The 11,530-nt window shown below is 42.1% G+C and overlaps 2 protein-coding genes across 2 annotated transcripts; one reads left to right on the top strand and one right to left on the bottom strand.

The window, feature by feature from the left end:
• Positions 1-568: 568 nt before the first annotated feature.
• Positions 569-8,826, bottom strand: tspan36 (tetraspanin 36). Its single transcript, XM_036979387.1, has 7 exons — positions 8,614-8,826; positions 3,368-3,559; positions 2,854-2,928; positions 2,637-2,732; positions 2,158-2,307; positions 1,922-2,005; positions 569-1,679 (listed from the first exon to the last, which is right to left on the bottom strand). The coding sequence occupies exons 1-7, from the start codon at positions 8,671-8,673 to the stop codon at positions 1,602-1,604; spliced, it is 735 nt and encodes a 244-aa protein (XP_036835282.1). The 5' UTR covers positions 8,674-8,826; the 3' UTR covers positions 569-1,601.
• Positions 8,827-10,521: 1,695 nt separating this feature from the next.
• LOC110525245 (histone H1-like) lies at positions 10,522-11,530 on the top strand. The gene has a single exon (XM_021605219.2). The coding sequence runs from the start codon at positions 10,616-10,618 to the stop codon at positions 11,150-11,152; it is 537 nt and encodes a 178-aa protein (XP_021460894.1). The 5' UTR covers positions 10,522-10,615; the 3' UTR covers positions 11,153-11,530.

The raw sequence follows: 11,530 nt of genomic DNA on the forward strand, positions 1-11,530 counted from the left end.
TAAATGGAGTGTTTTGTGACTGACTTACTTTGCTCATAATTGTTTAAAAATCACATGAAGCCCACTAGATGATGTCATCAGTGTCGCCCTATGATGCCATTGCAATCACGTATCTTCCTCTATCTTGTTGACTACAAAACAGAAACCTGCTGTTGTCACATATGTTGACATTGCGGTGGTGATTCTGAAAAAGGATGCATTTTCCCTGCTAATGTACATGCCAAGACTTCTCTAACCTCGAGGTACTTTCCTGGTTAATAAATAAAGATGAAAATCAATAGAGAACGATGCCTGCTGCACTATCTGTGTTCATACTGGACGTAGAAGTGCATTGGGAATTCTTGTCTATCTTGTGCATATAGACACGTCTTTATCAACTAACCAAGAGAGAAAACCGCTACACTCAACGCCTACAAACTTTTCAGAATTTGCATTTTGCCCCACTAGTTTTCTGGGAAAGGTCATGAACAAGTATTTGTGTATGTAATTGACTGAAAATAGATGTTATTTTTAAATCAAAAGGTAGAAATGTGTTTTATGTCAAATTAGTAAACGCATAAAATGTAAATGTCTTTGTAGTTAGCTTTTAATACATTATAAATCAAATATACACAAGCAAGTCCAACTGTATGCCATCTACTCTACCGGATTTGATTACATTTAATTGCACAATACTCTACAATGGTGCAGAAATTAGTGGTGTTCATGGACATTGAAATCAATATCTCTTTCAAGTACAATAACCATTCATTTCCAAAAGAATGTTGACAGGTATTTTCTAATGTAAGACTGTATATCTTAGACATAACGCCTACTACCTGATGCGTTGGAACCTGAAAAACAACTTGGCAGAATCAACACAACATTTCAATGCTTAAAGGGGAAATATGGGATTGGAAGATGCATTTTTGGACTTTTAAATTAATGATATATAGCCATTGATATAGCTTAGTCTTATCCAATCAGAACCCAAAATATAAGCATGTTTTACCCCATTGTTTATAAGCAAAGTAACTGTTAACAATCACTGTATAGCTTCAAAACATGGTTAAAACTATCAATTTGATATCGTTGATGGTCAGACTATTTCCCCAGCCCCATCCCTCAGCTGTTTATCAAAAAACTGTCAGGGGGGACCTCTTTGCTGTTGTTGAATCCCAGGTCACACCGGTTTTCCTGTTTAAATGGAACGTATTCCATGTACTGATATGTCACTGTGCATATCCTTTCTTCTTTTTCAGTATGTACAGCAGCAAATTACAACACCGTTAAGCTTAAGCCAACTTCCTTTGTTTAAAAGTTTGAGTGGTAATTTGCAACTATCTTTTTAAAAAATGGCATCTTGTGGTTTTCCATTGCTTCCAATGTTGGCAGTGGTTTGCCTAAAGTTTGGTGGGCCTGACAACTGCCCGGGAAAGCTGAAGGAAAACATTAAGACAATGTTCCTGAAAGGATGCTAAAATATCAGTGTGGGGAACACAAGTCCTTTGGCTTTATGACCTCACACTGCTGGAGAGGAGCGGGGAGAGGTGTCAGGGGTAAAGGGTCAGGAGCTGCTGCAAGACAAGCCTCTAAAGCATCCTTCATGGCAGCAGGTCATATCAGACATATAGGGTCTGGTAGCCAGTTCGCCTGCCACTTTTACAGGTGATCACACACACACTGAGCATCCCGAAAAACTGAAAGAAAAGGACAAAGATATCCAGTGAAATTCAGTACAGAGTAAATTGGCTGATACCTTTCAGGGTAGGTCCACGGGCTAACACTTTTAGTCTTTTTTTCAAGCTTTTTTTGGGCCCGGCCTCAGAGGTGGAAACACGAAAGCCTTCATCTTTAGGCCAAACACCGGCGCAAAGTCTAATAATGGAAATGAATATGATAAATCAAATGTTAAAAGTCAGAGGACAGTCAGGTACAGTACCTTGATGATGGCAAAGCCAAGGATGACCAGCATGGCATAGCTCATCACATCCTGAAGGAGCTGCTCCAGCTTAACCTCACAACCCTGGAGCGACACACACACACACACACACACACACACACACACACACACACACACACACACACACACAGGTTAGAGAGTAATGTCATTACATTTTAAATCATTGTATCAAATTTAGAAACAAGAATTTAGGGATTAACTGAATTGGTCTATACCTGAGTATTGAGCAGGTCTGGCTGGTCCAATTTGCCCGTGCACTCGGTGTTGTTCTGTTTACAACAGGAGATGGGCACAGTGTTGTTACTGCTGCTGAACCAGGGCATGGTGGTCCAGTTCATGTAGGTCTGCACTCCACAGCACTGCAACTGAATACAGAGAGAGGAAGAACACTTGTTCACAGCTCCTAGCTGACAAAAGCCTAATTTACAGTATCATCACATCTCTGTGTGTGCCAGTGCGTGTTAGCACCAGATACGTTTGAAACAGAGAGACTCAACAAGTGATAACTTCCTCTTACGCCTACGACAAAGACCATCAATGGGAGAGTGGGAAATTTGTCCACAAGATGTGCCTGTATACACAGGAAGTAATCGCACAGTGAGTCTCTCAGTTTTCAAACCTAGCAAGGACCTGCTTGGTATCATACTGGTTATCAGGGGAATTCAAACTTGTCAATAAAGGAAGTGGCACTGACCTGAGACTGCAGATAATCCACAGCCCGGGATTCAGAGTTCTCCCCATCATACTTCTGGAACACATCGCTCATTGACCGCTCCAAATCACCTTTTATCTGTAAAGATATAACTATTTAAGTATTGTACCTGCAAGCATTAAATAATATTATATGATTGTAGCATATAATACATGAAATGCATGTGGTGAAAATGTTTCCAAATGTGACGTTCACTCACCCTGCCTTGGTAAATGAAGGCAAACACTAGGGCAGCGACCTCTGCTGCAAACATGGCCAGGAGGATCATCAGGAACTGGAAAGAGATGGGCAGACCAGACGGCTATCAGCAAGGAGGCCGTGAACAAGTGGTGCAGCAGGACTTATCAAACACAGAGATCCTCAGTGCCTACTGTGTGTCCCAAATGGCACCCTACCCTATGTAATGATTGCACTACTTTTGATCAGAGACCTATGAACCCTGGTCAAAAGTAGTGCACTATATAGGGGAATAGTGTGCCATTTGTATTTATGGAAGACCTGGATGGACGGATGGCTCCTTTCACCATCACCCACCAGGAACCAACACCACAATGTCTGAGGCAGGTGTCAGGTGAAATTTCCCCTAGACGCTGATCTTGGTTCAGTTTGGAAATTTCCCCACTAATTGTTAACGTTCAGATTTGTGGACGTGATTCTGATCCTAGATCTATACCTAGGGGAAACCACTTGTTGCGTCGGTGGCTCATACTCACAAAGCTCAGGCCCACTTTGGACTCTCTCAGGGTGGCGCAGCAGCCCACAGTCCCGATGATGAACATCACCACTCCCACAGTGATGATGATGGCTGCAGGGATGAGTGTGTACTTATCCTCCAGGAAGTTGTCAAAGTTGTTGTAGCTCTTGATCACGTAAGAGCCTACGTAGGCAAGAGCGCCACCCGCAGCCTAGAGAGAAGAACAAAACAACAACATGAGCACTTTATACGGCTAATCAAGGCTGTGTTACCTATTCTCCACCACTAATCAAGGCTGTGTTGCCTATTCTCCACCTCTAATCAAGGCTGTGTTGCCTATTCTCCACCACTAATCAAGGCTGTGTTGCCTATTCTCCAGCACTAATCAAGGCTGTGTTGCCTATTCTCCACCTCTAATCAAGGCTGTGTTGCATATTCTCCACCACTAATCAAGGCTGTGTTACCTATTCTCCACCTCTAATCAAGGCTGTGTTGCCTATTCTCCACCTCTAATCAAGGCTGTGTTGCCTATTCTCCACCTCTAATCAAGGCTGTGTTGCCTATTCTCCACCTCTAATCAAGGCTGTGTTACCTATTCTCCACCTCTAATCAAGGCTGTGTTGCCTATTCTCCACCTCTAATCAAGGCTGTGTTGCCTATTCTCCACCTCTAATCAAGGCTGTGTTGCCTATTCTCCACCACTAATCAAGGCTGTGTTGCCTATTCTCCACCACTAATCAAGGCTGCGTTGCCTATTCTCCACCACTAATCAAGGCTGTGTTACCTATTCTCCACCTCTAATCAAGGCTGTGTTGCCTATTCTCCACCTCTAATCAAGGCTGTGTTGCCTATTCTCCACCTCTAATCAAGGCTGTGTTGCCTATTCTCCACCTCTAATCAAGGCTGTGTTACCTATTCTCCACCTCTAATCAAGGCTGTGTTGCCTATTCTCCACCACTAATCAAGGCTGTGTTGCCTATTCTCCACCTCTAATCAAGGCTGTGTTGCCTATTCTCCACCACTAATCAAGGCTGTGTTGCCTATTCTCCACCACTAATAAAAGCTGTGTTGCCTATTCTCCACTGCTAATCAAGGCTGTGTTGTTTATTCTCCACCACCAATCAAGGCTGTGTTGCCTATTCTCCACCACTAATCAAGGCTGTGTTGCTTATTCTCCACCGCTAATCAAGGCTGTTTTGCCTATTCTCCACCACTAATCAAGGCTGTGTTGCTTATTCTCCACTGCTAATCAAGGCTGTGTTGCCTATTCTCCACCACTAATCAAGGCTGTGTTGCCTATTCTCCACCACTAATCAAGGCTGTGTTGCTTATTCTCCACCACTAATCAAGGCTGTGTTGCCTATTCTCCAGCACTAATCAAGGCTGTGTTGCCTATTCTCCACCTCTAATCAAGGCTGTGTTGCCTATTCTCCACCACTAATCAAGGCTGTGTTACCTATTCTCCACCTCTAATCAAGGCTGTGTTGCCTATTCTCCACCTCTAATCAAGGCTGTGTTGCCTATTCTCCACCTCTAATCAAGGCTGTGTTGCCTATTCTCCACCTCTAATCAAGGCTGTGTTACCTATTCTCCACCTCTAATCAAGGCTGTGTTGCCTATTCTCCACCACTAATCAAGGCTGTGTTGCCTATTCTCCACCTCTAATCAAGGCTGTGTTGCCTATTCTCCACCACTAATCAAGGCTGTGTTGCCTATTCTCCACCACTAATCAAGGCTGCGTTGCCTATTCTCCACCACTAATCAAGGCTGTGTTACCTATTCTCCACCTCTAATCAAGGCTGTGTTGCCTATTCTCCACCTCTAATCAAGGCTGTGTTGCCTATTCTCCACCTCTAATCAAGGCTGTGTTGCCTATTCTCCACCTCTAATCAAGGCTGTGTTACCTATTCTCCACCTCTAATCAAGGCTGTGTTGCCTATTCTCCACCACTAATCAAGGCTGTGTTGCCTATTCTCCACCTCTAATCAAGGCTGTGTTGCCTATTCTCCACCACTAATCAAGGCTGTGTTGCCTATTCTCCACCACTAATAAAAGCTGTGTTGCCTATTCTCCACTGCTAATCAAGGCTGTGTTGTTTATTCTCCACCACTAATCAAGGCTGTGTTGCCTATTCTCCACCACTAATCAAGGCTGTGTTGCTTATTCTCCACCGCTAATCAAGGCTGTGTTGCCTATTCTCCACCACTAATCAAGGCTGTGTTGCTTATTCTCCACTGCTAATCAAGGCTGTGTTGCCTATTCTCCACCACTAATCAAGGCTGTGTTGCCTATTCTCCACCACTAATCAAGGCTGTGTTGCTTATTCTCCACCGCTAATCAAGGCTGTGTTGCCTATTCTCCACCACTAATCAAGGCTGTGTTGCCTATTCTCCACCACTAATCAAGGCTGTGTTGCTTATTCTCCACCCTTCTCCTGAAGTGTCCACGTGCATACTCCCTGTCATGGATTTAAAAGCATATGATTGGTGTAAACACCGGCTGGAGTTTACACCATTGTTAAACCCATATGAGAATGTGTGAAAGTGAACACTACAGGAGAAGGGTAGAGAATATGGATGCATCTAGGGTTAGGCAAACTCATACAATTACAACATTGTCCTGTGAATTGCAGCTCATACAATCAATTCCCCAGTTAAATAGAAGCAATCTAATTTCTGTAAGCAGTCTATGGACAAGACAGCAATGCTTTGGTTTTGTTTACCTGGCCACTGTTCCAAATGCAAACGTTTTAGTATTTATTGAACAAAACCACGATACCACGAACAAGCCCACGATATTAGCATAAGAAAACACATTTGTAATTTTGGTGAACCATCCCTTTAAAGTTGATCATGCTTTTATGTCATGATGATACAAACACATGTGTGCTGATCATATGCATGGATCAGATGGTGTGCTGCTCATTGCCTAATAGTCATTTAGAATCAAGGCTCCAGAGCACATGACCACGTTCTCTCACAATCAGGCCTCAGTCACAAGACCCACCACCACCCGAGTGGAATACACACACACACACACACACCCACCACCCCCTAATCCTTCCTGGAACTTGGATCTTGTGCCTCAGATATGAGAGTGCAAAAAATAAATGTGTTGTGGTGATTACTAAAGCGGAAAAAGGAGAAGGAAATGGACTGTAGATTTACATTTTTCGATGGTTATGATGTTGTTGTCAATCGACCAGATTATCTCCTATATTGAACGAGTGAAAGACATGGTCACAGTTTTGCTGCACTTTAGTGCATTGTGTATTTGTGAAAACCTCATTATGTAAGCACAAGATATCACGTTTAGGGTAGGCTGTGTCCCTCCAGACTCAGATCACAGATGCGTTCTAAAGGAAAAGTGAACTCACAGAAAAAGTAGAACTAGTCTAACACTACGTGACACTGCAAGACTTGTTCAATGACAAGCTAACGGCCCACAGCAAACCAGGGCATTTAGCTCCCTCCTCATCTCCCTAAAGACTCAGCTTTAGGGCTACATATTTTACTTCCATTCAGGTGTAATAGTTGTTAAAATACTTTGAATTTCACCAGGTTCATATCTTTATATAGGATGTTTCAGGTTTTATTTTGCATCCCTGTGTTATGGGGAATAGGGGCATACTTACGTTTTGCCCTGCATGCTTGTGCTCAAATAATTTTTATGCATTAAGAAAGGTAGCTAAGGCACGCTTTTTCTGTCATCTGCTTTTTCTGTTCTTGAAAAATGGTGTACATTTAGTGCCAACTCATAAATGGGATGCTATTGTCAAGATTACATTGTAATTGTGCTTTTTAAGACTAACATTTGGAATTCAACATGTGGTTGTTTACTAGCTAATACAATGTATGTGTGAACAATGGTGAGTTCTTCACTGATCCTTGTCCTTTGTATCGTGTGTCTACATTTTTGAGAGAGAGAGAGAGCGAGAGAGGCGAGTACTGGCGGAACATACAGTATTTGTGCTCTATGTATTTTCCTTTGGTCATCAATGTCAAAATAGTTCATCTGTTTACATATAAGAAGAGGCTATAATATTCACTATTGTATGACAACAACAACAAAAATGATATGGGGACGCACTAAGAGAGAGAGGCGACTAATGGCAGAATATAGTTGTTCTCTACGAATACTGTTGTCTTTTCTTTTGGATGCAGACGAACTCTGATACATTATAACAAACAGCCTGATCTCAAAAGTCTACGTCTTCAGTCTCAACCAATCACACAGCTACTGCACCAACTACAGAGAGAGAGAGAGAGAGAGAGAGAGACAGAGAGACAGAGAGACAGAGACCGAGACAGAGACAGAGAGAGACAGAGAGAGACAGAGACAGACAGAGAGAGACAGAGACAGAGACACAGACAGAGAGAGAGAGAGAGAGAGAGACAGAGACAGAGACAGAGACAGAGAGAGACAGAGAGAGAGAGAGAGAGAGAGACAGAGACAGACAGAGAGAGAGAGACACAGAGAGAGAGAGAGACAGAGACAGAGACAGAGACACAGAGAGAGAGAGAGAGAGAGAGAGAGAGAGAGAGATTTGAGCGAGAGATAGTTTGAGGGGAACTACAAAGTATGTGTGGCTTTTGACCACTGATACACAAGCAGACCCTGATACACAAGCAGACCCGTGTGAATTTCCCCTGGTGAATACACGCAGGATTCTTACTCCTTATTGAATTAGTTCAAAGTTCACCACCTAGGAAGCTATGCACTGCTGCAGCCTAACATCTACCAGAAGACAGCCAGACAGAGATAAAAAGGCTGCTGTCATAATGGAGAAGCATACAGTATGAGTTGCTCAACATGGCCTGGGGAACTTGTTAAGGCTACTATATGAAGACAGAAAGGAATGGTGTCAAAGGAAGTCCCCTGAGTGCATAAAGGTTTAAGCAGGGGATAGACTGGGACCAGGTCATTTCTAAAGTACAGACACATTTTTATTTCCTTAGGCCCCCACATTGGCCCATTTTTTCCCATCAAATCTCCACACCACTAAATAATGGTCATTCTTCATTCTGCATTTAAAAAAAAAGATTTAGACAGGCACCTTGGCTAAAGATACCCATCTGGCATTTTCCAGAATCGCCCTGTGCAAGTCTGTCCCTGGATTAAGCCACAAATATGGTGTGGGTGGTGGTTGGTTGAGAACGTGTTGTTCTTAAACAGTAAACGGTTTCCAATGCAAGACGTGATGAATACATCCCCAGTTAGAGCAGTGGAAAGAAGTAAAACGATAAACACAGACCAAGCACTTACCCAAAATATTACACTCAGAAGCAAAAGGACTGTTTTGGATGTAATAATCCCGCAATCCATGTTGATATGGTGGTAGGGAGCCTTTCAGTTGATGATCAAATAGGATCGTGTCGCTCTCTGTTCTGATTATAATGGAGTTCATGACGGCTTTGCTTTGAGCTGCATGACTGGCTTGCTGACACATCACATGCTTGTGAAGCGCATGGCCTGGCGGTTGGGGGGGGGGGGGGGGGGGGGGGTCTAAATGCCTACCCTTTGCGATTGTATTGCTCCATAGGGTCTAGAGAGGAACAATCACCCGTTTATCCAGTCGATCCGTCCCCAGTCTGAGCTGTCAGACCTGCGTCACAACAGTGAGGAAGCACACTCACGTGTTGAGATCTGTGCTGTGTTTGAAACATTTCACTATTTCCATTAGTCATAAACCCTATGTGCCTGGATAAATTAGATTCTGTTATATTATTATAATGATTAAAAAAAGAATCATTGGCCTAGTTAACCTTCCCTATTTTGTGCAATCTAAACAGGCCATCAATCTGCGCGTAAATCATGCATGTCCAATCATTTTCTTTAGTGGTCCTTTGGCGCCTCCACACAACATAACGCATGTATATGACTGGGTGTACACTCTTATTAAAAAAAAAGGTTCTGGATAGAACCAAAAAAGGGTTATATCGCTTGCTTCATAAAACGCCGACATGCATGCATCCTTCCATGAACACTATCGGTTTATAGCTCAAGATTTCGATCAGAGTCAATTTAGGTAGGAGTCAGTGACACTCAAGATCATAAATAGGCCGAATTTATCAGGCTCAAATGGTTCAAATGATATTCTGTGTATCCTAAGAATCAAGAGCAAGACCATGATTGATTCATTCTAATTCTGTCCGGTTGTAATTCGATGCCTTACAGGCTAGGGCAAAGGACCATATATATATATATATATATATATATATATATTTAAATAAACATTAAGCTACATTATTAAATTACATGAAACTTTCCCACCAATAATAATACGCCTAAGCTATATTGTAAAACGAAAATGAAGCAACATAAACAACTATTGAACTGAAATGAATACAGGCCTATACTTGGGGTTTTGATGGTCGTATTTCCAGTGTTTAGTTGAGTTTAAAACAGCGCAAAAAAAGACCCGCGATTTCAAAGGAAAAGCCTGAATGTGACAAGCTGAATTTGAAACTGTAATGTGTTTCTCTATCACCACCCATGCAATACTGTTAACTCCTTTTTTTGGCGTGGTTCCATTGAGCGCAAGTAAGCCTTCCAGAATTAGTCCCACTACCTGCTATAGTAGGCCCAAAAAAGTACAAAAATAACATATCAGTAAAATTGTACTTTAATGCACAAAAAATAACACAAATATTTTCACTCGTCAAAAACTCACAGATCATGTTTATTATTTTCGAAAAATATATATTTAGATGAAGCTTCTCGTCTCAGGTTAGTCATTCGGTGTGCTTTTATGGTCATCTAAAAATGTTATTAATTATTCAGTGCAGTATCAATCGAGTATTTTTTGTTGTTGAAAATGTACTAGGAATATGTCTGTATAAGAGTATGGAATTACTGAAGCACATACGCAAACGTTTGTATTACATAACTTAGTCAAAATGTCGAAAAGGTCAACCTTGAAATGGTGCTCAATTACTGCCCATGAACAATTTAAGAATTTACCTGGCAAGGCTTTTGAATAATGGTGGTACTAGGGTAAAAAATAAAAAGTACAGTTTGTGCTGATTCTTATGATATGATGATTATACAGATCTAGTGGATTTTACGAATAAAATATACACATTTCGTATGAGGAAGAAAACACAAGTCAGGTGTTGACAGGAGAAAAGGCGCCTAGGGACAATGATTGAATCTACACGGTTCTCATCACATCTTCATAAATGGGCATGTCACCCATCACTCCACTCATTCCAAGACATTCATCTCTCAAGCATCTTCAGCCAATTACATCTCCATAACAGAGAACATGTCTGGGGTGATTGCAATTCCCCAGGCGACACCAGCCACGACTACTAAAAAGAGATCCAAGCCCAAGAAGACTGGACCCACCGTATCTGACCGCATCCTGAAGGTTATGTCAGCATCCAGTGACCGAAGTGGTGTGTCTCTTGCGGCTCTCAAAAAGTCTTTGGCAGCCAGCGGCTATGATGTTGTGAAGAACAACGCCCGACTCAAACTGGCTGTCCGGCGTTTGGTGGCCAAAGGATATCTTCTGCAGCCTAAGGGCACTGGGGCATCCGGCTCTTTCAAAATTAACAAAAACAAAGCTGTGGCTAAAAAGAAAAAACCTATCAAGAATAAAGTCAAGAAGGTGGGGGCCAAGAAGGTCAGGAGAGCGTCACCCAAGAAGGCAGCGGGCGCCAAGAAGTCCCCAAAGAAAACCAAAAGGAAGAGTCCCAAGAAGGCCAAAAGACCTGCTGCAGCAAAAAAGCCCAAGAGCCCCAGGAAGACCAAGCGCAGACTCGCCAAATCCACCCGGGCTAAAGCTACACCTAAGAAATAGGCCTACGGTAGACCTACTCGATCAGTTACTCGTGGAAGACCGTGGAATTTATTCTCCCTGAACAGCTTAAGAGGCCTCAAGCGCATTTGTACATCCGAAGAATCCATCTCATGAACTTTAATAAGTTTGCTTAGCAGTTTATTTTTGTCCTAACAGTGGATTTTTTTTTTTTTTTACAGTGCTGACACTGTTACCTATCTTGCGCTTTTAATGAATGTGGAGATAGGGGAGGCTCATGGATATTATTGTTTAAAAAAACAATAAATATTTTTTGAAAAAACAATTAAATTATTTAATTTAAATTGTTGAATGTTTTATTGTGGAATCAATGAATTTAACCTATATTGGCCTACTTTGAATAGTAAATGAATGATTACA

This window comes from Oncorhynchus mykiss, chromosome 6, assembly GCF_013265735.2.
Source record: "Oncorhynchus mykiss isolate Arlee chromosome 6, USDA_OmykA_1.1, whole genome shotgun sequence".
NCBI lineage: Eukaryota > Metazoa > Chordata > Actinopteri > Salmoniformes > Salmonidae > Oncorhynchus > Oncorhynchus mykiss.

What these genes read in the sequence shown, in the direction of transcription:
- LOC110525245 (XM_021605219.2), top strand. Translation starts at nt 10,616, where the DNA reads ATGTCTGGGGTGATTGCAATTCCCCAGGCGACACCAGCCACGACTACT.
- tspan36 (XM_036979387.1), bottom strand. Translation starts at nt 8,673, where the DNA reads ATGGATTGCGGGATTATTACATCCAAAACAGTCCTTTTGCTTCTGAGT. An exon ending in CCAAAGTGGGCCTGAGCTTT is followed by an intron (nt 2,929 to 3,367) that starts GTGAGTATGAGC and finishes ATCTCTTTCCAG; the next exon opens with TTCCTGATGATCCTCCTGGC. An exon ending in TTGGCTTTGCCATCATCAAG is followed by an intron (nt 1,680 to 1,921) that starts GTACTGTACCTG and finishes CTTTTCTTTCAG; the next exon opens with TTTTTCGGGATGCTCAGTGT.